General features: G+C 50.6%; 1 protein-coding gene across 8 annotated transcripts in view; it reads left to right on the top strand.

Moving 5' to 3' along the window:
- The window catches only part of TBX5 (T-box transcription factor 5), an 84,927-nt gene that overhangs the window by 43,227 nt on the left and 19,767 nt on the right, over positions 1–21,933 (top strand). For 5 of the 8 annotated variants that reach the window (XM_074920995.1, XM_074920996.1, XM_074920997.1 and 2 more), the window contains exons 2-7: positions 4,035–4,210; positions 6,022–6,116; positions 8,852–8,971; positions 9,623–9,770; positions 11,999–12,151; positions 20,889–20,980. In XM_074920995.1, coding sequence (XP_074777096.1) covers positions 4,064–4,210; positions 6,022–6,116; positions 8,852–8,971; positions 9,623–9,770; positions 11,999–12,151; positions 20,889–20,980 — 755 coding nt within the window. In that variant the 5' untranslated portion in view covers positions 4,035–4,063. Of the gene's footprint in view, positions 1–910; positions 1,549–3,862; positions 3,880–4,034; positions 4,211–6,021; positions 6,117–8,851; positions 8,972–9,622; positions 9,771–11,998; positions 12,152–20,888; positions 20,981–21,933 lie in introns of those variants that run through there. The other 3 variants (XM_074920992.1, XM_074920990.1, XM_074920991.1) reach the window with 3 other exon arrangements.

The following is a 21,933-nucleotide window of genomic DNA, read 5'->3' as shown; positions in this document are numbered from 1 at the left end:
AGCAGATCTAAACCATGCCATTTATTCCGAGTCTTATCAAAAATCCGCCTCGCCAATCTGGTTCTCTTCAGCCTGCAGAATGCGACAGGGAGGCTGTTTACCCTGCGCTGACCTATTCAACTTTACCCTCCAAATAATACATTAAAAAAGGGGAGCGAAGGAAGATGCAGATAAACCCACATCCCCGCTCCTCGCTGACGGTTTGATTATTTGAGCACGGCAAAGAGCTCCGGGGGGCTGCGGCCCTCGGCCGTGGCGGCGGGGCCGTGGGGAGCCGAGCCGCCGGCCGGGCAGCGCTGCGAGGGGTGAGGAAGAGGATGGGGAAGGGCAGGGGAAGGATCCTGGGTGCCTCCAGGAGCGGGGACAAGGGCCGCAACCCCCCCCACACACCCCGGGGTCAACCTTCGCTGGGTTTCAGTCCTATCGCCGAGATTAATTCCTTTTTTTCCCAGGTTATACCCATTAAGAGAGTCCACTTGGGGGGGATCCTCCCCCCCCCCCCCAAATAAAAGGCCTCTGTGACCACTAGTAAATATAGAGCTGGGTTCAAATCCACACCTCTAGGCTGGCTTTGAGGGCAGGGGGGGCCGAGGGTGGTGCGAGTTTAGCGGAGCCAGCGATTTATTTAAAGGGGTGAGGGAGGGGAGGGGGGGATATTCCCAGGCGCTGAATTTTCTCTTTGGTTGGGAGAGATGGATGGAGGAGGGAGGGAGCGGGGAAGGAGGTAAGGGAGAGGGGGAGGGTTGCTGGGGAGTTTGATGATTGTCTTTGTGCCTTGTTCTTGTTTGCCGGCCAGAAAAATAGGCTGGAAAAGGAGATTTGGGGGGGGGGGGGGGGGAGGGGGCGGGAGGGAGGGCTGTGTGAGAGTGAGTCTCTCCGGAGCAGGATCCCAGCTGGTTGGGCAGTGGGTCCCGGCACTTGGTGAACGGAGCTGGACGAGCCCACGTCACCTCCGCGCTCCGCTCCGCGCTCCGCGCCCGGCTCCGCGCAGCCACGGCGGCAGCGCCGCGAACCTGCCCGGAGGAGCGGCGGCTGCCAGCTCGCTCGAAACTTTTTTCATTTTTTTTCCTCTCTCTTTTTTTTTTTTTTTTTTTTTTTTTTCCAAGGGTGTGCCGTTTTCTTTTTCCTCTCTTTCGTCCTCTCCGTCTTCATTTTATTACTATTACAATTTTTTGATTTTATTTTTAGGTGGGGAGCAGAAAGAGTGGGGTGGGGAAAACAGTATCTTCCAGATCAGACTGAGAAAGGGGTGGGGGCGGGGGGCTTTATCTTGGTCTCAGGATCCTTTCTAGTGCGTCTGACAACCTGGAAGTGTTTGGAGAGAGCAGGAGAGAGAGAGAGAGAGAGAAGCAGGCAAGCAGGCTTGCATTGGATAGATTTTTTTCTTCCAGGCTGGGTTTTCACATGCTGATCCGCAAATAAATAAATAAAAGGAAATATGCACACGAGAAGCCTGATCCCATTGTAATTTCCATTGCAAAGGGGGAAAATATACACATACATTATATATATGGAGATGCATTGATTGCATGGAATTCAACAAGCAAGGTAACAGCTCTTCCATTGCCATGTATGTCCGTCGGTGTCTGTAATCTCTGTGTGCGTGTGTGTGACCGAGGGAGAGCGAAAGTGGCTGGCTGGGGGCATTGTTAGACACAAATTGTCTTTGCCGAGGAGCTGCGAGGCCTCGGGAGACGTGGGGTGCAGGGGAAGGAGGGGGGTGGCTGCTCTCCCCAGGGCTCCCGCGGCGGTGTGAGGGACTGGGGGGGCCGGGGTGAAGCCGGAACAAAAGCAGAGGGTGGGTATTTATTTTTTTTCTCCCCCCTCCCTTTTTTTTTTTTTTTTTTTTTTTTCTCTCCCTCAAAACCACTTGGTGCTACTTTAGCAACGCAAGATGCATTTTTCATACAGCCACCGCGGCCTGGTTCTGTCAAGCTCCATTTCTTCTCAGAAGCTCTTTAAAGGGGAAAAAAAAAAAAAAATTAGAAGCCATGGATGGCCAATTCCTCTTAGCTGTCGGGTTATTTTTTGCCGTCACCCCCCTTTTTAAAAAAAGTGATTATTATTTTTATATCTGCTTAATTATGTCTCCGCGCGGAGAGCATCGGGGAAGCTCGCTGGAGCCGGGCTGCCCTGCGCTGCCATAGCTGTGTTCCTCTTTGTTTTAATAAACATGATCTATTTTATTCCCTCCCCTCCCGTCCTCCTGTCCTCCCCCCTAACTTTGCCAACTCAAGGGGAATAATAGCTCCAAACTGGAGGGAAATCGATTAAAAAATGGATAACCGGCACTTCCCAAGCTGCAGCAAGAAAAAAAACCAAACCCAAAACAAAACACCACCACAACAGTCCAGGGGAAGAAAAAAAAAAAAAAAAAAAAAAAAGAAGAGGAGGAGGGGAAGAGAAAAGCCTTAAATGGTCCCTGGAGCTGCGGCTCTGCCCCCGCGGGCTGGGCCCGGGCCTGGGCCCGGGTCCGGGGCAGCGGCTCCCGCAGCGCCCCGCGGCTCCGCTCCCCTCCGAGCACTTTCCGCGCTCGTAGCGGTTTCACTCAGTTACTGCCAGGCGCCTGGCTGGTGTGCGGTGGGAAAAGAGGGGAGGGAGGGGGGGGGCACGGGCCGTTTCTGTACATGATCTTCAGCTCCAGAGCTGCCGACCTGGAGTCCCTTCGCTTTTTGTCTTTTTAAATTATATATACGTACATGTATATATTACCCGCCTCTAGCAGGGAAGATAATTTTCTGCCCCCTCCTTTTTGCTCCCAATTTTCCTCTGCATTTAAAGAAGAATTGCTTTTTAAATTTTTTTTTTTTAAACGGCTTTAAAATATTGTTGCAAGGAGAAGAACTCATTTCAAAACATTCTCATGAACTTACAACCAATATTGCCTCCATATGGTTGGCCTTTCAAAATTGAATCCCCTCCTTTGAAACATGCAAGAGATATTTTTTCTAAAGCTACCAAAACTCTAAACTTCTTAAGAACAAAAATCTAACAGATAATTCAATTGCTTTTATCTTTTTTTTTTTTTTTTTTTTTTTTTGGTGCTGCTTTGAAACTTTTACTATTCCTGATAGAGCCTTTAAAGCTGCGTCAAAATACTGCTTTTAAAACTTAGTGTGGTTACTCGCATCAGATGTAAACCGTGTATTTTTTAACCTCGTTTTCTCTCCTGGTGCAGTTTTACTCTAAATGTTTTGGCTTAGTTCACTTCAGCCCCAGTTCCACCCCTGTTCACCAGCCCGAGTGCATGTTACCTTGCACAGTGTCTCGACCTATTGATTTATTTGCACTTTTATATTTTCATTATCTTGTCCATCCTTTACTTTACTTGCAGCTGTCCGGGGTGGGGCGAGAAAAAGCTCTATTTTTTTTTTTTTTTTTTTTTTTCCGTAGGGGTGCGAAGGTTGAATTTTCCATGAAAATGGGGTTGTATAAGGGGTCTGGCGTGTCGGTGGCTTTTGCCTGGTAGACGCTGGACCGGGGTGAAAGCTCCCCCTTCCCTGGGAAGAAAGTGGGGACTTTCAGCCCCCTCGAGCGCAGTGAGCTGGGGGGAATTGGAGGTGTTCAGGGCTCAGGGGAGGCTCTGCCCCCACCTCCCCACCTCGGACCTCCGACCTCTAGAGTCACTTGTGTGATGAGCTGGCCGGGCCATGGCCCCCTGGTGCCTTGCTCCCTGTGTCCTGCCAGAGAGACCCAAAATACGCTGTTTACCTTTTCCAAAAGATGCATTTAATAATACCGCCTCCCCCTTCCCCTCCCTCCCCCCCCTCCCCCCCCCCAAATCCTATCATCCCTTGCGGGCTGTGATAATAAATAAAAGTCTTTATTTCTCCCTCTCCCAAAGTTAAAGGGCCTTGCTCCCTCCCCGGGCGGCTGAAAGTGAGTTGCGGGCAGCGGGGGTTTGTCGGGCAGCCCTGTCTAGCGCTAAGGCTCACTCCCCATTACATATGTATGGATATATATATATTTTATTAAACGTCAGCATTGACTTATGCGTCTCTTATCTCTGCTCTCTCCCCGATGTGTGCCTGCAGTGGGGGATTCAGCGAAGGAAGCTCATAACATGGCGGATAGCGAGGAAGGCTTTGGGCTCCCGACCACGCCGGCTGACTCGGAGGCCAAAGAGCTCCAGGCTGAAGCCAAGCAGGACACTCAGCTGGGGGCCACCAGCAAGTCCCCCACCTCGCCCCAGGCAGCCTTCACGCAGCAGGTAAGGACACATGCTCCTCTCTCTCTCCTCCTCGCTCATTATTTTTCCCTTTTCTCTGCCTTTTTCCCCCCAAATATCAGCTCAGCTGGGTGGCTGCTGCAGCTCTGGGCAGTGCTGAGTCGTTTTAGGCCCCACGGGAGTGAAAAGTCTCACCTGATTGTGGGCCTCATCCCGCTTCAGTGTTATTTGGGTTCTTGTTCGAGTGCTAAACCTGCAGGGAGGTGCATGCGTGAATGTTGGGGTGCGTGGAGGGGGACGCACGGAAAAGCACCCAAAACACGGGAGAGAGGCAGCAGCTCTTGCAGCGGCAGACGCAGACCCACAGGAGCCCACGCGTGAGCGTACAAACGCACACGTGAACACACACCCAGCCAGCTACGTGTGCGTGTATGTAAGGACCTAAGAATGCCCGTGCGTGTTCGTGTAGGCATAAATATATCTATGTGCCCCCCCTCGCACACCCGGGCGCACCCACGCACACGCAGATCCAGCCGCAGTGGTGTGCACACAGCTCTGCCCGCACCTGCGCGACGGACCCCGGGGGCAGGCACGGGGTGTCACGCGTGGGCACCCCCATAGCGACCCCGGGGCCAGGCGTGCCCTGGGGTGCCCCTCATGCCCCCTCCATCAGTCCTCGCCCCCCACCCCGGGCGCTGCGTATTGCCGGGCCACGCGTGGGCTCCCACTCGAGACCCACCGGCCGCAGCTCCGGGCGGACCTCGGCGCTGCCGAGGAGAGGAGGCCGAGGCGGCAGCGGGCCAGGCCACCCCGCGGCTTCTCCTTCCCCGTGGCCGGGGCCTTCCCCGCCCGGGCCGGGCGGTACCGGGAGCCGGCCCCCGGCCCCAGCCGGCTCTGGGCAGCCCCGGGGCGGGGGGGGGAAGGCGGGGAGAGGGGCTTTTCCACCGAGATCGCCTCGCCTTTAGCGGCTGCCGAGCCCCTCCGGAGAGCCCCGCTTATCCCCTGGCAGGTAAACCCTCGGGGGGAAGCCTCCTCCCGCCGTGGATGCCGCCCACGGGGGTGCGGGCAGGAGGCACGGCGGGGCCCGGTGCGGGCAACGGGTACCGGTCCCGGGCTTGCCCTGGTACTCGGGGCCACCGTATTCATTTGGAACACCCCCCCCCCCCCCCCCCCCCCCCCGCCGAAGAGTTTGGCAGGGCGCTGCGACTTCATTTTCAGTGGGGAGAAGGTGTGCTTGGATTAGGGGGGGTCCACTGTGCCTCCCACCCCGCGGTGGGGGGAGATATTGTCCCCGTGGTGGCATCTGCGGTGCCAGGCGCGGGGTTCCTGGGGCCGGGCCGTGAGCAGCCCCCGCGGGGTGCGGGCTGGGGGGGGGGGGGGGGGGGAACTAAAGGAGCCAGCGAGGGGAGCAGAGCTGACACCCCACGCTGCCCCAGCCCGCAGAAGAGGAGCGGGTGGGTGTAAATCATTCATAAGAGGCACACAAATCTCCTCCGGCTGGTTCCTGGGGCAGCTGGGCCGGGGAACTGGGGTACATCTCCCGGCAGTGGGAAGGATGCGGGCTGGGGCGGGAATCCCTCCCCCGCCCCCCTCGGCAGCACCAGGGCCCGCAGGGTTCTGCCCCAGCCCCCCCCTTGAGCAGCATCACCGAGCTCCGGTCTGAAACCTTTTTTTCTCCGCGGCTTTGCAAACCCGCAAGCGGCTGGGTTTATCCCGGGAATGCCGCGGCCCCCATCGCCCGGCCTTTTCCCGCCGAGCTTCCCGCCGGGGCCCCGCCGCCCCCCCCGGCTGCCCCCGGCGGGGCTCTCCCCGCCCCACTCGGGGCTGAGGGTTTGTACCTTCCTCCCTCGCAGGGCATGGAGGGGATAAAAGTGTTTTTGCACGAACGGGAGCTGTGGCTGAAATTTCACGAAGTGGGGACGGAGATGATCATAACAAAGGCCGGGAGGTAAGAATGTGTGTGTGGGCGCGTTCCCCTTCGTGTCTGCGTGGCTGAATCTGCCTCGGTTTGTGCGTGTTTGCGGGGGGAATTGCCTACAGGGGAGTGAGGGGGGGGCACGCGTATTCGCACAGCCACGTGGGTGGGGGTGCGTGTCCGCGGCCGCAGCCCGTCTCCCCCTGACCCTGATGCGGTCACGTCTCTCGTGTGCAAGGCCCACCCGTGTGCGTGTGTGCCATGGGGGCCCCGGCAGCGCCCGCAGAGCCCTGCCCGGCGGTGCCCGGGGCGGGCGTGGGGAGAGCCCTCCCCGCCAGGATACAGTCGGAAGAAATTGTTTCTTCTGGCTTCTTTCTTAACCAGAACAGTTGGATCGTTAATCCCAATTTCAGGCCTTTGGAAACTTTCCAGGCGAACGCGAGTTGCAACTACTTGGCCAAAACCTAACCTTGTTTAGAGCAGCTTGCTGGGCGCTTTTGTTGTTATTATTATTATTATTATTATTATTATTATTATTATTAATTATTATTAATTAAAGGCCCTTCTGCAATTTTGTAATGCCTTGCGCTGTTTACAGAAGTTCCTTATTTATTTTGCGAGCGCTGAGGCGAATAGATCCAGAACACCCACGCCACCCCATTTAAAAGTATATGTGGTCTTAAGCTACTGTTTATATACTGATAGCAAAGCTGTTTAGATGCATAGATAGATGTGTCTGCAAATAAATAGCATGCGGATCTAACTGCGTCCAGATACACATTTCTGGATGTGTGTGTTTGTCTGCGTGGGTGTGTAGAAAAATATACAGCCTCGCAAATCCAACTTTATTGGGATTTCACGTAATCGATTCCATGACCGGCTTAGTAAACCTGATCCATAGATATTTATATGTGTACGCGTGTGTATTCGAGTGCCTTTGAGGCGATTTAACATTACTCTTAATATTAGTGTGTTGGAGGACTGTTAAATTGAAGAGTGCCTAAGCCAGCGAGACCCAGTAAAATAGTCTCTCCAGTCCCATCGGCAAACTGGGGGCAGCCCGACAGAGATTCTTTTCGTTGTGATTTTAAATTAAAATCCTCGGCGGAAGAAGGGAAAAACCCCTCCACGCGTAGAAATAGTAGTAGCTTTAGATTGCAAGGGCACAATAATCAACGCAGAACCAAACTTTCATTTTGCTCTGTCATCTGGTATTTGTTGTGGTCTTCCAAAATTTGCCCGAAGAGGGAGGAAAAAAAAAAAAAAAGAGCTGGGTGTATAAAGTTTTAGGGAACATATCTGTTTCACGGCTCGCCTTCCCCTTGAACCTCGATGTTGCTGGAAAAATCGGTTTCCAAGAAGAGTCTTGTGTCCAAAGGGACGTGTTACAAAGGGGGGTGGGTGTGTGTATGGAGGGAAGCTGCTGGGGGCCGGGGTCCTGCCGACCCCCGCAGCCCGATGCCGGGACATGGGCTGGGGGAGTGGAGGGACCTCCCGAAAAACCTGAGTTCACAGGAGAGAAAAAAAAAAAAAAAAAAAAAAAAAAAAAGGCAAAAAAGCAGAGCACGGAGGGGAGACATAAACCACCTTGCAGAAATTTCAAACAAAAAATCGCAGTGGATAGAAACCTCATCTGGAGAGCAATAAAAGAGACATTTACACTGCAGGGACTTTAGGGAGATGCGGAATAGGTTTCCTTATTTATATAATTCCCCATGTTTATTGTTGGAGAAGTCCCTGTTCTTGCTGGTCAGGTGTTTTCGATGGTCACAGATCATTCTTCAGGTGGAATTCTTCTCCCTTAAAACGTTAAAGCTAAATTCTCGCTTTCTTGGTTGGCAGTTTGCCCCCTCCACTTTTTTACAACCGAATTAAAACCCAACCCAGATGCCCTATCGCAGAGATAAGAGCCCGAGCCTCAGAGAAGTGTGCAGTATTTTTAGAGGTGTGGGGTTTTTGTTTATGCGTGTTTTAGTCCAGGGATACATTTTAATCTGCTTTATTTTTAAATATTTGGAAAGCTCAAACTAAAATAACATCAGTGTTTTAAGTCCCTGCCTCGCAGTAATGGAAAATATTTCGAAAAGCCCCTGTCTTCAGTGTGTACCCGAGTGTTTCCAAGGATTTGTCAGGTGTGTTTGCTGATGTCTCTGTACGCGCATACGGCTGCACACAGATTTGGTGTTACACCTGAGTGCGTGGAGGGGTTTTTTAATATCTGCACACAGAGCCATTAATACACATGGGGGGTGGTTGAAATATACGTATTTTAAATACATATAATTACAGAAATAGATATATTTTTACTTTGGCAAATGTCCCCTGCTGTTCCAGCCGTTTCTGTATAGAAGGAAGTAACTTGCTTCCGAAAGTTCTTACCATCAGATTTGCTCTCAAAGAAGGGGGAGTCGAAGCCTTGGCGAAACAAATAATAATAAAGATACGAATAGACGAGCAGGCACACGAGTAGGTGAATAAATAACCCCACCAGCCTCGTAATTATAATTCTGCCTTGATAAACCACCCGTTTGGCCTCAGCTGTGACCCGGGGCGGGACCCAGCGGCACCCACACATCTCCCCCACCCCAGGGGATGGGTGCACCCCTCTCTGCCCGAGCCTTTCGGGAAGGTCCCTCTGAGAGTGTGGCGTTGCCCTTTTGTTAAGTGACATCCCTCATCTCCTCGCAAACACACACGTGAAACCACCTTGGAAAAATTTCCCTTCTCTGCTTTTATACTTATGTACTTTTATTTTTCTTTTTTTATAGGCGTATGTTCCCCAGTTACAAAGTGAAGGTCACTGGACTTAATCCAAAAACTAAGTACATACTGTTGATGGATATTGTACCAGCGGATGATCACAGATACAAATTTGCAGATAATAAATGGTATGCACGCGTGGGGGAAAGGGCAGGGTGAGGAGTTTCGCGTCGGGCTTTCTGGGCTGGCCAGACCTGGGCGGCACAGGTTGGGGGGTACCCTCGAATCGGCGGCTCATCCTTCTTTTTCCCCCGCAAAAGAGAGATGTTGCGCTGCAGGGGCTTCACTTGAGCCTTTCGGGATGGTGGGAGAGAAATACATCAACAAAAGAGAAAAAGTCTGTCGCAATTAGCTAGCGATAACTGTAATCCTGTTTGGCGGTGAGATTATTGGCTATTGCGGAGCCGATAGTTTAATTATATTAAGGAAGGGAATATCTCCGGGCAGGAAAATCTTTAAGGATTGGTACACGGTCCATCCTTTGCTTCTGGCTTGGGTGCCGGTAATTAGGGAGAGGGGCAAGGATGGGGTTAAACGGGGGAACAGCGAGAGCCATCTCCGTCGGGACAGGCGCCAAAGAGCTCCATCGACTCTCCCCGCGGTGTTTGTAAATGCCTTTTTTTTCCCCCAAGCACGGCGTGACTGTCAAGCACCGCGCTGCCCCCGCGCCCGGGGATACCCGAGTGGGGGGGAAGCCCACGGGAGGGGATGGCTGGGGGAGCAGAAGCCCACGGGAGAGCCCCCTCCGCCTGGAACTCAGTGCCTGTGTCCCCACGCAGGTCGGTGACAGGGAAGGCAGAGCCGGCCATGCCCGGGCGGCTGTACGTGCACCCCGACTCCCCGGCCACGGGCGCCCACTGGATGAGGCAGCTGGTTTCTTTCCAGAAGCTCAAACTCACCAACAACCACCTCGACCCCTTCGGACATGTAAGTATCGGGGGCTCCACGCGTGCTCACGGCCCTGCCCACACGTGTTCTCCCCCCAAACCACCCACCCGCCACCCAGATCACGGTGATGTCACCCATCCCCAAATCCGCTGTGTTGGCGGGGTGGTGTTTTCTTCCCTGGGAGGGTAGGATGAACCCCAGTGAAGGACACGCCAAAAAATGGAAGCATAAACCTTAAAAATGGGTTATGTCGCAGCACCACGTAGGAATAGATTACAGACTCCTGGGCGGTGGAGTTCACGAGTGGGCAAAACTCACCCAGCTTAACTGAATATTTCGCTACCTGGTTTTAATATCGTGGGGACTCTTGGAGCATTAAGATCTGCTCGCTGCCTCCGTGAATTTGGCTAACAGGTAAAATCAATCAGGCATAATTATTCGAGGAAATAGGACCTAAAACCATGTGGATCCCTCGATCCAGAAAAATGCAACAATAATTAAAGACAATAAAAAAAAAAATATTGAAGTCCCGCTACAGCTTCTTGGACATAAAAAGGTCTTTGCTAGACTCGTGGGGCCGTGAAAGCTTGTGTGAATTCTGCAGCCAGAAACAGCCCTCCTTCGAAGGTCTCCAAAGATGCGGGTTCCTCTGAGCACATATATAACTGCATGTATGAATAATATATATCTCTCTATAAAAATATATATATAATTACTTAAGCGTGTATGCGAATCCAGATCCCGCCATCCCTTTCCAAGAGCGTATTTTTCTCCAGTCTCGTTTCAACACTTCAGTTGTATTTTTTTTTCCACGTTTAGGTTTGGTTTTTTGTTTTTTTTCGCTTTTTAATGATAAATCTTGTGCTATTAAATCCTCGCCCACATGGTCTCTAAGAAGCAAGTGGGGGGTTGCCGAAGAGAGCCGCCAGAGAAGCCCCCAGCCCACCCCAATGCTGAGCATCTTTTTAGGAGCTTTTCTTTCCCCCTCCAGTTGGGGGACTTGATTTTTTTATTTTTCTTTTCATAATTTTTATTTTATTTTATTTTTGCCTTGAGCTGGTGGCAAAGTAGTTTGCAAGCGCTGCTTTCCAGGGATCAGGTCCTTCCCGCCCCCCCGGCCCTGGGAAGAGGGAGGGGAGAGCGGGCGCTCCGCAGCGGCGCAGCCGGGGGGACCTCTCCGACCCCCCGGGCTGATTTTGGGGAGCAGTCCCAGGAGGGGATCCGGCCCCGGGGGACGGGGCCAGGCATCCCCGCTGAGAACAGGCGGCTCTGGGGAAAAGTCCCTCTAAACAAACCGAAGGCGCTGAGGGGACAATAAGGGACTTCAGAGGAGGAGCTGCACCAGGAGTCTCTCAATTAGAGTCGCTGTAATGAAATTAAAAACCATTAGATCGTTCACCGTTGATGTCTACGACTTTCCTGGATGTCAAAGCAATTTGCTTAAACCCCCGGGACGGGGGAGGCGGCGGCGGGGCGCGCTGCGTCTCGCTGTCGCCAGGGTCCGGCAGTCATTATCGTGACCGAGCGGCCCCCCGTCGCCCCCCCCTCGCCCCCTTCCCCCGAGATTAACCCGGTACCGAGCAGGGACCGCTTTTTATCTTGAACACAGCGCGTTCCCCGCCACCCTCCTCTCCCATCCTCTGCGGGTGGCTGGCGGGGGCGGGGGGGCACACTAAATCCCTCCTGCCCCCCGCTTCCCTCCCCACTCTTGCCTCTTTGCCCTCCTTGGCGGGGGAGAGGGGGCTTGAGGTGCCTGGGCCGTTGTGGTGGTGAGATGGGAGGTTTTGGGGGGCTGGGGTGGGGCTGTGACGGTCCTGGAAAGGCGGGAAGCCCCCACCCGCAGGTCCAGGATGCCAACACGTGTTGGGGAACCAGCTCCGGCCCCCCCCCCCCCCCCCCCCCCCCCCCCGAGGGTCTGGGGGGACAGCAGCATAGCCCAGGGCTGGGAGGGGAGCAGCGGGTAGGGAGGCACCTTTGACAGCATCACCTGGCCCTGATGTGCTCCTTGGTTGTGGGGGGGGATTTTCTTGAGAGATGTGTGCGTTCGTCCGTCGTCCCCGTCCCCCCCCCCCCCCCCCCGGCACTTATGTCAGCCCTTCTGGGGGAGTTCTGAGGAGGGAGAAAATTTTAGGGAAGGGAAGCCGAGGACCTGCGGGCCCCTCTCATCCTCCTCTTCCTCTTCTCCCCCTCCCCGGGCAGCAGGGGGATGAGCTGCGCTGTGCCCCCTCCATTCCCACGGGATGTCCTCTCCTTCTCCCCTTGCCCAGATCATCCTGAACTCCATGCACAAATACCAGCCCCGGCTCCACATCGTGAAAGCGGACGAGAACAACGGCTTCGGCTCCAAGAACACCGCCTTCTGCACCCACGTCTTCCCGGAGACCGCCTTCATCGCCGTCACCTCCTACCAGAACCACAAGGTGAGGGGCTGGGCCGGCCCTCGCACCGGCCCGCTGCGTCCCCGGCCTCCCCTCCTCCCGAGGGCCTGGCTCCCCATTCCCCTTCTTCTCCCTCCACACCCCCCCCCTCTCCTTTTTCTATTTCACCCCCCTTCTCCTTTTGCTTCCCTCCTTCTCCTTTTAGTTTGTTCTTCCCTTCTCCTTTTAGTTCTTTTCCTCCCTTGTGTTTTCTTCTTCTTTTTGCTTTTTTTCCCCCCTTCTTTTTTTTTCTTCCCCCTTTTCCTTTCCTCTCACCACACCCCCATCCCATCCCCTGTTATTCCTGGCGACACATACAAAATGTCTAAAGACGGGGCTTAGCGCAAGCCGAGGGGGAATTAACTCAACAGGATGGTTTGCTCAGAGAGGAGACAACCAACCGAGGAAGTTGGCTTTATCTTCTCCCCTCTCCCCATCGGTCAAAGGCTTGTAATCTGCAGAAGGGAGCCCGGCGCTCCCCTCCGCGGCCGGGGGGCTGATAACCCGGGCTGGCTGTGCTCCGGCCCTTTGTTTGGGACAGGGCTCCTTCCTCGGGCAGCCCTGTGGGGAGGTCGGCGGGGGGCTGAGGGGTTGGCAGCGAAGAGGCCCTGGAAGGAAAGGGAGGCTCTGTGCCTGAAATCAGCTCCCTGCCTGCCCAAGCAAAACAAAGCAAAAAAAAAAAAAAAAAAAAAAAAATCCTCAAGTAAGGTTTTCTTGGGGTACTGCTGGGCAGACACGTGTGGGTTCCTGCTGCTGTCCCCCTCTGCCCACCCAGGAGGACCCCGCTGCTGAGCTGCTGCCCCCTCACCTTCCCCTGCTCTGCTTTTGGGCTTTCCCACCCAGTGAGGCCAGAGGGGGAGGAAGGCTCAAGGCTGGGGTAGTTCCCAGCAGATGTATTAGGGATGCCTTTCACCAGCTGCCCCTCACTGCTGTCTGCAGGCCCTCTCTAGGGCAGAGCCCCATTAAATGCCAATTTTCCTTCAGAATAAAAGCAAAATCCTCCCCCATTTGCATAGAAAATAATTACTACAAAGTTTTACTTGTGCTTAGGGGCAGGTAGGATGGTTTCTTTGCACTTGACAGTGAAATAATTGTTTTTCAAATGGAGAAAGGTCATTGAACACCCCAGAAAAGTCCTAGATGCTTTCCTGGAAATGTAAATAGGAAGCTCCTAAACCTGCATAAAATGATTGTGTTTCCTTCGCCCATCAGTTGTCAAGGGAGACACAGAGAGCAGAGGTAGGCTGGAGAAGAAAGAGTGTTTCACCATAACTAAGAAGAAAAGAAAATACTTCCCTGCCCTTTAAATAGGAGCTGTTGGCACGATCAGGACAAGCAAACTGAATCCAAATTGAGTACTCGCCAAATTATGCCTTAAATTATAACTCCACTGTGGATGCTATAAAATCAAGTTTAACTTCTGCTTGATGGATTCGGAGAAAGAATATAATATTAATAGAACTGGGAGTTAATAAAACAGGACACACTGCTTGCTTTAAAGGCATTTCCCTATAAGAAAGCAGACCTGAATTTAACTGCTTTCCTTTGAAGAAAAATAGGACTGTTTTATAGAAAAAGAAATTATCATGCAAATAAAAGCAAAGCAGAAACATGTAAGTACAGTAGTTTGGGAAAACTGCCATATTAGGAGGAGCAGGAATATTTGATTGTAAATCAACAACATCTGGTTGATAAGAAACGACATCTGCGTATCTGTCTCTGTCAAAACATACGCACTGACAAACGCAGGGATCCCTACAGACACACACGCGCTCGCATCCCAGCAGACACATGCACCCGCGCGCAGACACCACTACATATTTTACACACACCCCTACACATTTTACATACACTTACATCCCTCCCCTCCAACACACGCATTCCTCTTGTTGCTGCACCGAATCATCGGGGGAACAAATAAAGAGTGGCTGTAGCCCCAAGATAAAGACCCAATTGAGAAAGATAGAGCCATAAAAATAAACCAGGGAATGATCTACCCTAAATGGCATCTCCCTCCAGGGAAGGGAATAAAATTTGTAGCTTGCCCCAGTACAGATGGAGAATAATATTGGGGCTGAGGCGGCGCGCAGCTGGTACTGTTGCAGAAGCTGGCTGTGCGCAGAGTAATGTCCTTCAGCTGAATCAAGTGGCAAGTGGGGTCTTTTCCACAGGCAGAAACCTGAGTTCAGCTTTCACAGCTGAGATGTTGCTGGGCAAAATGTATTTTCACGTGGCGATGCAGTCTGCATTTCCCATTGCCATAAACAACCTCAGTCCCACCAATCTCTGTCTGTCTGCATCAGGCTCCCCAAGGAGGGTCTACCTGTCCTTTGCCACGTCTGTTTGTCAGTGCGCAACCTATTTTTTCCCATTTACAGCCATCTCTCTCTCACTTCCACCCATCACCTGTAGCGCATCATTCATGCAAACTTTCCTATCCGCACAATCGCACACAGTTTGTATATTTTACACACAGTTTTTACACACTCATGTATTTTACACATACATGCACATATATACACGAATTTATACATGCATGCGTTTTATGTTTCAAGGGCTATGTTATAGGTGGGCTATATTACAATATTAATTGAATTACTTGCCCACAGATGCATTTGTGTCTATGCTTACACAGCTTATAGAAATACCTGCCTAATTTCAGATCGGTCAATTTATTTCAATAGCACAGCTGCAATCCCAATGTAGGCTTGTGCTTATTTCCCCTGATATTTTAGACAGCCTGAAAAGATATTTAAGCACACTGGGATCTCCCCTTCCCCAGCCCTACTCCCCAAAAGGCGGCTTAAGCTACGAAGAAAGTTTTGGTAAAGTTTTCAGTGTGGTTGTCAGCAGCTCGGCTGACCACCTCCCCCCTCTCTGCAACCCTGAAAAAATACCCCAGAAATATTGAGGTGTTAAAATAGGTCACATGCACATTTCATTTCCTTGCCATTTACACAATGGGTGCTTGCAATCAGGTTGATTCCCAAATATTAACTTCCCCTGCAGTTAAGTACCATTTTGCTGTAGCTTAAATCATTGTGTTACTAGCTCGTATTTATTAGGTACGAGCTCTCTGCTTAGGACCAGGAAATGAACCCTAATAGACAGAAATAATTAAGGTTCTGCCCTCTTGAGGGTTCTTTCAAAAGCAAGAATTCACAACAATTATTCTCATTAATTTTTACAACCTACTTTCCCCGTTAGCTGGATTTGGGCTTTATATTGGTTTCTCCCCCTCAGGATATCCGGTTTTATGCTTTTTTTTTTTTTTTTTTCCCCCTAAGATATTTAACATTCTTGGTAGCCCACATTTTTTTAAGGAAATGTTAGCCCCAGCTGGGATGCTCTAGGCACCCAGAAATGCTAGGTGCACCATAGCAAAGCAGAGGACCAGAAAAGGGCCTGGCTAAAGACTAATCTGATGCACTCCCAGAGAGTCACTGGGTACAGAGAAACATGCTGGTGAGCTTTCTGATTATATAGGTTCATCCCATCTCAGAAAGAACTCTGTACTAAAAGAGTGCTGTTAAATTGGCCAAGTCAACTGGTGTTCCATCCTGCCAAGTTTTGGAGAGTTGCCTGTGTGGCTCTCCTCTGAGCATGTGGCCTTTTGCCGCTCTGTTAAGGCATCTCACAGGGTTGTGTAGGTGTAGCTGCTGCTGGAGGTGGGCAGGTCCCTGGGCTCGCTACGTTTTGCCCTGACAGCTCAGTTCTCCTTGTCTTTGGTTGCAGGTAGCCACCTCCATCACTTCAGTAGAGGCCGATGTGGTGGCCTGGCTGGCATCCCAGGCAGTGCTTCCATGCAGAGACTGGATCTGGTTCAGTCCCCCGCAGCAGTATTGTAGGGTTGTGTCCCCCAGATTCTCCCTGCCTGGCCTGGGGCCATTAGCCCTGTGTCTTGTCACGTCGATGTCAAGAAGGGACAACCTCTCTCCTTACTCAGGGCAGGCCCTTCTCCAAAGGAGGGTTCTCCAAAGGGAGGGGGGTTCCACAAGCACTGAGAGAGGCAGGACTCCCTGGGGTTAAGTGAAGTGAGACTATATAGCTCTCTTTTGTCTCCAGGACTGGTGGCTTTTGTGCAGTCCTTGGTCGCTCAGGGACAGCAGTGATCCCTTCTCCTCTCACTGACCTTCTCTGGGGCTTCTTATATCTCTTCTCTCAAACGCTTAGTCCCATTGCAGGCTTCACTGGGAGAGTGTTGCCTTCAAGAGGTCTTGTGTCCTTCACAACCTGTGTCTGAACCAGTCCTGTCTCCCTGCTTCCCTGCCAGCCTGGGGACAGGGTGCTCAGCCAGTCCCATCCCACTTGTTTTAATCCTCAATCCAGACCCCTCACCAAACTCTGTAAAGATACCCAGTCTTTCTCCACCTTCACTTCTGCCTCCCAACCCAGCTCCTTCCCCCTGTACCCAACACTGTGCAAAGTCTGTCTCTTCTCATTCTCTCTTCTTGTCTCCCAGTTCAGCCAGCAGCCTCCTCAATGAGCCCCTCTGTCTTGCACCAGTACCACCGACCAGACACTGGCTCTCAGTCCCTCCCATTTCCTTCACTGGCTTCTGGGTTCAGCATCTCCTCCCCCCTGTCAGCAGCCTTTCCTTCCCCTGGCCTTTACTTTGGGTTCTGAGTCCCAGCTCCCCATCCAGCTCCTCTGTTTGGCGCAGCCAGCTGTATGTAGTCTCAGCAGGCACCTTGTCTTCATCTATTTCTTTCCTTCCCACTTCTCTGGTTTGGCTTCCTCCTCCATCCTGACTTGGTTTTCACCTGGGGTATGTGAGAGTGTAAAAGAAAAAGGCTCTGTGCTTTCAAGCCTGAAGCCCGGTCTCCCAGTTACTCCCATCACAGCTGGCTGCAGTGCTGGCAGGGATGGTCCTGACGTATCTCAGACATGTTAAACAGAACCATGGCCACCTGCACGGCAGGGACAGCACGTATCCCCACAGCATGAGGATGTCCATGCATGCTCAGCTTAAGGGTAATGCCTCAACCTCTCCATCACTACCTGAATGGTATTTTTTTTTCCAACTCAGACTTTTAAGTGGTTCAAGAGATGTTCACAAGAAGAGAGCTTGGAAAGTAAGGGTCCCATCCCTTGTAGAACATGAAGTCCGTTTTCCAGTATGCCCAGCCTTTAGGACAGTTTCAGAAGAGCCCAAGAGGGTCAGGGTGGTGTGTTTTCCCCTAGCTGAAGTGCTCAAACAAAAGTGGGACCCGTTTGGTTGATAGCAAAATAAGTAAATAAAATGGACACCAGGACATATACCTGGTGCGGAACATTTCAGCCCTAACAAAGTTTTGTAAAGTTAGAAGAAATTGAGAAAAAAATCTTATTATGGCAAGCACTTGACAAAAAGTAATACTGAGCGGTAGTTTTGACCCTGACCATAGCAATATTCATGAGCCTGTAGACACAAATACCCATATAAATATCTGGCCATTAAAAAAAAAAAAAAAAAAAAGAAAAAAGTGAAACATCTTTCCTAGACCTAACTAGATGCAAAGCTAAATTTTATCATGCTGGAGCTAAAGATGCCATTGGAAATGTCTCATCAGAAATGCTTTGTGACCAGTTAGCCCAGAGAAAATAGTGCAGAGGAGCAGCGCTGAGATTTCATTGGGAACTGTCACTTCCCGTTAAAGTAAAGATGAACCCATAGGTCAGACAAGCCCCGAAAAGTGTAAATCTGGGAGGCTTCACCCTGGAAAGCTCTTGTCTTAGAAGAGTCTGCAGTGGCTTTAGAAATCAGTGGTCAGGAGAGAAGTTTGCCATCAATTTCTTTCAGTAACAAATACATAAACAAAGCCCTATAGTTTTATTGAATTTGTGCTATATAATTTAGCCCTGGGCAATCTGTCTTAATGACCTTGCAGGACGTTGTATTTTTTTTATTTTTCATGATGTAACTGTCAATTGACTTTCTGACAGCTTTTTCTTTCCCACCCCAATGAGTTACAGTCAATTAAACAGTTTTGCTATGGCAAAGTTGATCCAGAAGAAGGTTATTTCCACCCATTCGTTTGCTTTTCCACATCTGAAATAGTTTGTAAGTCAGGCAAAAACTAGCCAAACAAAATATCTTCCACGGGCTGTTTTCTAAAGCAGGGATTCACCAACTTTTCTCTATTTTCTGTTTTGTTGTGTACGGTTTTCTTAAATCTGGCTTGGACTCTCCTGGCCTAGTGCTAGGGCTGATGCCATGAGTTATCATCCAGGGAAACTTTGTTCTGAAAGCTCCTGCTGCAATCTATCCGAAGTACACCAAAGAGCTGAGACCTAATTTCAAACCTTCTGTAGTCCCTGGTCTCTAGATGTCTTCAATCCAGCAGATCTTTAATTTTAAGGAGACTGAAGTTAGTCATGCTTCACTTGGGGCTTTCTGCCACCGACACGTATGTTAATACCTTTGCTTGTAAGAGTGTTCCTGATGTGGGTTAGGGGACTTCTCTACTCATAAAACAACATATTTGCAAGATTGAGGTCCATAGGATATTTTGTCCGACATTTTGTGGGTGATTAAAGACTTGATTCATCAAACAGGGCATTCATCTGAGGTCCTTAAATTAGGGGCTAGCATGTTGACGACTCCTTCTCTGGTGAATGGAGAGTGTGGGGGACCTGTGACGGCAGTGCTACCCACCTCAGAGCCCCAGTGCCCTCTGGCAGTCCCCATCTCCCTCCATTGATTCCAGCAGGAATGCTGGGAGACGAGGTTCCCAGTGCAGGCGCCTTGGTTAAAATGCCTTCGGTTAGGTTGGGATGAATCCGGCCCTTTGTACATTTGTGTGCTGGTGCCAATACTGTAAATCCTCACTCAGTGAAGGACTTCACTTATGCAAGCAAATATTGCCATTGGGTTCGGCAAGTGAGGACAACTCGTACATTTAGTGTGCTTCAGAATGCAAATTGCTTAGAAACATTCAAAAAGTTGAATAATGCCTATTATTCATTATAGAAGTGCCACCACCTCTATGGTGGAAACCGATAGGCAGTTTCTTTGCAAAATATGCAGCTCGTTGTCTAATGATTCAGGGCTTTTAATTATAAAATGCACCCCTGTTTTACTGAGAGAGAACGGCTCAAATGGCGAATTGGACCAAATAGATTGGTTGTTTACCCTTCTCTTTGAAACTGAAATGTGTGACAAAAAAAACCGCAATGCCCTGTTTATGTACTAAATTAGGTCAAGATTTAATGGGAATGCCCACGGGGACAAGCGTAGGGGTGATGGGGTCTTTGTGTGAGATTTGGGGCTGAATTAGGCAAAGATGGCAAATAAACAAACAGCCTTTGGAAAAAAGTATGCTATAAAATGAGAAAATAGAAAAATAATCTGGTCATGCAGACACCTGGCGGGGTTTGCTATTGACACTAGCTGAGCCAGATTTTTCTCTTTGAATTTTGGCAAAGAGGTGGGTCCAGTTGTGTGTGCTTGACTTGGTGAACATGAACCTCTCTCTGTTCTCCCAGCATTAATCTCAAGCTCTTTCCTTCCCATTGGCCAACTTTCAATAGGAAGGAAGGACAGTGTTTCCATAAAATGTGGAGAGCTCATGAAGTTCCTCCAGTGGCAAACACAGGCTTGTCTCTCCTCCTGGACAAGTGCAAGCAGCTCTCCTGGCTGAGGGCTCGGACTGCCAGGCAGCGATGGAGAAAGCAAAGAAGGGGAACTGTTGCCTCTTATGCCTGAATATTAGGACGTTGCAACTAGATTACACTTGATCCAGACTCAGCCCTGCTCTGCAAAGCATTTGCATCACATCTGGCATGGCAGAGTGAGTTTGCACAAGGTCAGCAGGGCATTTGAGAGTGTTGCTGGTCCACAGCTAATATTCGTTTAAATGACAACCCCTGTCTTGAGAAAACCTACCCACCTAAACCCTCAGGGAAGGTATGTGAAGGAGAGGATTGCATCTCTTTGAGCAACACAGTTGGTTTTGATAAGGGTGCGTTCTGTACGGCAGCTGCTTTAAATGTTTAACTCAGATGCTGTAAGAGGACCAAAGTTAGGAGTCTGAGGTGACATTTAGATGCTGAAGGCAGCCAACTGAGGGAGCAAACTAATCCCTCTTAATTCCTCTAGGATTGATGGGGAGACAAATATTCCTCCACAGCATGATGGTCAGAGGTGGAGGTGCTCTTCAAGTACCTTAGGTAGTTAGTCTATGTGGTGTTTACAGGTGTGGGGCTGGTTGGGGAAGGATGTCAGATGCAGAGCACCTGGAGTACATTTGACTGGTCTGAAATACAGAAAGGGTGAGCCTTACCAGTCTCAGTAAGGAGATCGAGGGTCTGAAGGGTAAGGTTTTGTTCATGGCTGCACATTGATGAGAAAATGCTTGTTGGCATCAGTGGGATTTGTTCAGGCAGTATGACTGTTGTCCTTGGTCCTCTGGTCACTGCAGCCCTTTCTGTCCCAACAGCAAAAAGTAAGTAAGTAACTTTAAGAAAGCAGATTTCCTCCAGAGACAAATTTGAGTGTGTGCATGCAGTCCCGCATGTTAGTTATGGGAGAAGCCTGAGAGAAGCGAGATGTTGTTGACAGGAGATATTTTTCCAGAGGAGAGGTCTAGAGGAAGGCCCATCTGGAGTGGTCAGTGCCTGAGCTGAAGGATGACTTGAGCTCCTGAAAGCTGTGCTTTCCCCCACATCCCTATTGGCTTGGGTTTAATAAACTATATCCCTTCTCTCCCTGGCCATACCTTGGACTTGCAATGAACCCATTACATTTCCTCCCTTTCAGATCACCCAGTTAAAGATTGAGAACAACCCCTTTGCGAAAGGCTTCCGCGGCAGCGATGACATGGAGCTCCACAGGATGTCCAGGATGCAGAGGTAATGCGTGCCTCCTTCATGGGGATCGCGAGAGCCACCTGGGCTTTGCTTTGCATGTCACTTGTGGCTTGAGTTAAGCCAGGACTTAATGGCAGTCCCTCTTCTGACATCTGCATGTGCAATTTATGGCAAGCTGTTGAAATATTGTCAGGATGTGGGGCCAAAATCCAGGACTCCCCACTCTGAGGTGAATGCCTTAACTACTGGGTTACAGAGGTAGGATCTCACTTGTGGGTTGTTCTCTTGGCCGCAGAAACCTTGTATTTCTTTCTGACATGTGCCCTTTCAGAACAGCCTCTAGCTTTGTGCTAAACAGATGTCTCTGTGGCTGTATGTGTGCTTAAACCTGTCTAAAGCAACAAGAGACTTGGACTACCTCTGACACACTCTGGTCATCAGGCTGCTGCAGAAGAGCTGTTGGGTGCTTTTCTCCCCAGGTGACAGTGCTTTAAAGACAAAGCTCACAGCCTTTTTCTGGGAGCAGGCTTGTTAAGGATGCTCCAGATGTCTCTGGAGATCTTGGTGTGGAGAGCTGTGTTGTGCTGGTTTCTGGCTTTTGGAGAGTCTTTGGCAGGAGGGGTGTTTACCTGGTTGGTTCTGGATGTGCAGAGTGGGAGCATAGACGTGGTTTCAGGTTGAAGGAAGGTATTAGAAAATGTTGGGATCTCCAGGGCCAGGTGGCTGAAGAGGTCGTTTTGGATGTAAGTACTTAAGCTGAAAATCAAGCCTAAATCTTGTTTAAAAATCCTGTTTAAAGTCCTTTTCTAAATGTCAGGTACTGCCAGTAATTAACTTCATGCACTTCACTCGGAACTTTGTCCGTGTGTCGAGTTGCTTCCTGGTGCAAATGTTTTGCAGGAACATTGCCATACCCATGATTATAGCTGAGGCAGATGTCGATGCTCAATATAGGTTTTTTTCCATCCAGGAGGACAGGAGCGACTCAGACCCCT

The sequence above is a fragment of the Athene noctua genome, chromosome 17, assembly GCF_965140245.1.
Source record: "Athene noctua chromosome 17, bAthNoc1.hap1.1, whole genome shotgun sequence".
Lineage (NCBI taxonomy): Eukaryota > Metazoa > Chordata > Aves > Strigiformes > Strigidae > Athene > Athene noctua.
The sequence above is the reverse complement of the archived record's forward strand: the minus strand, read 5'-3'. Positions and strand labels throughout refer to the sequence as shown.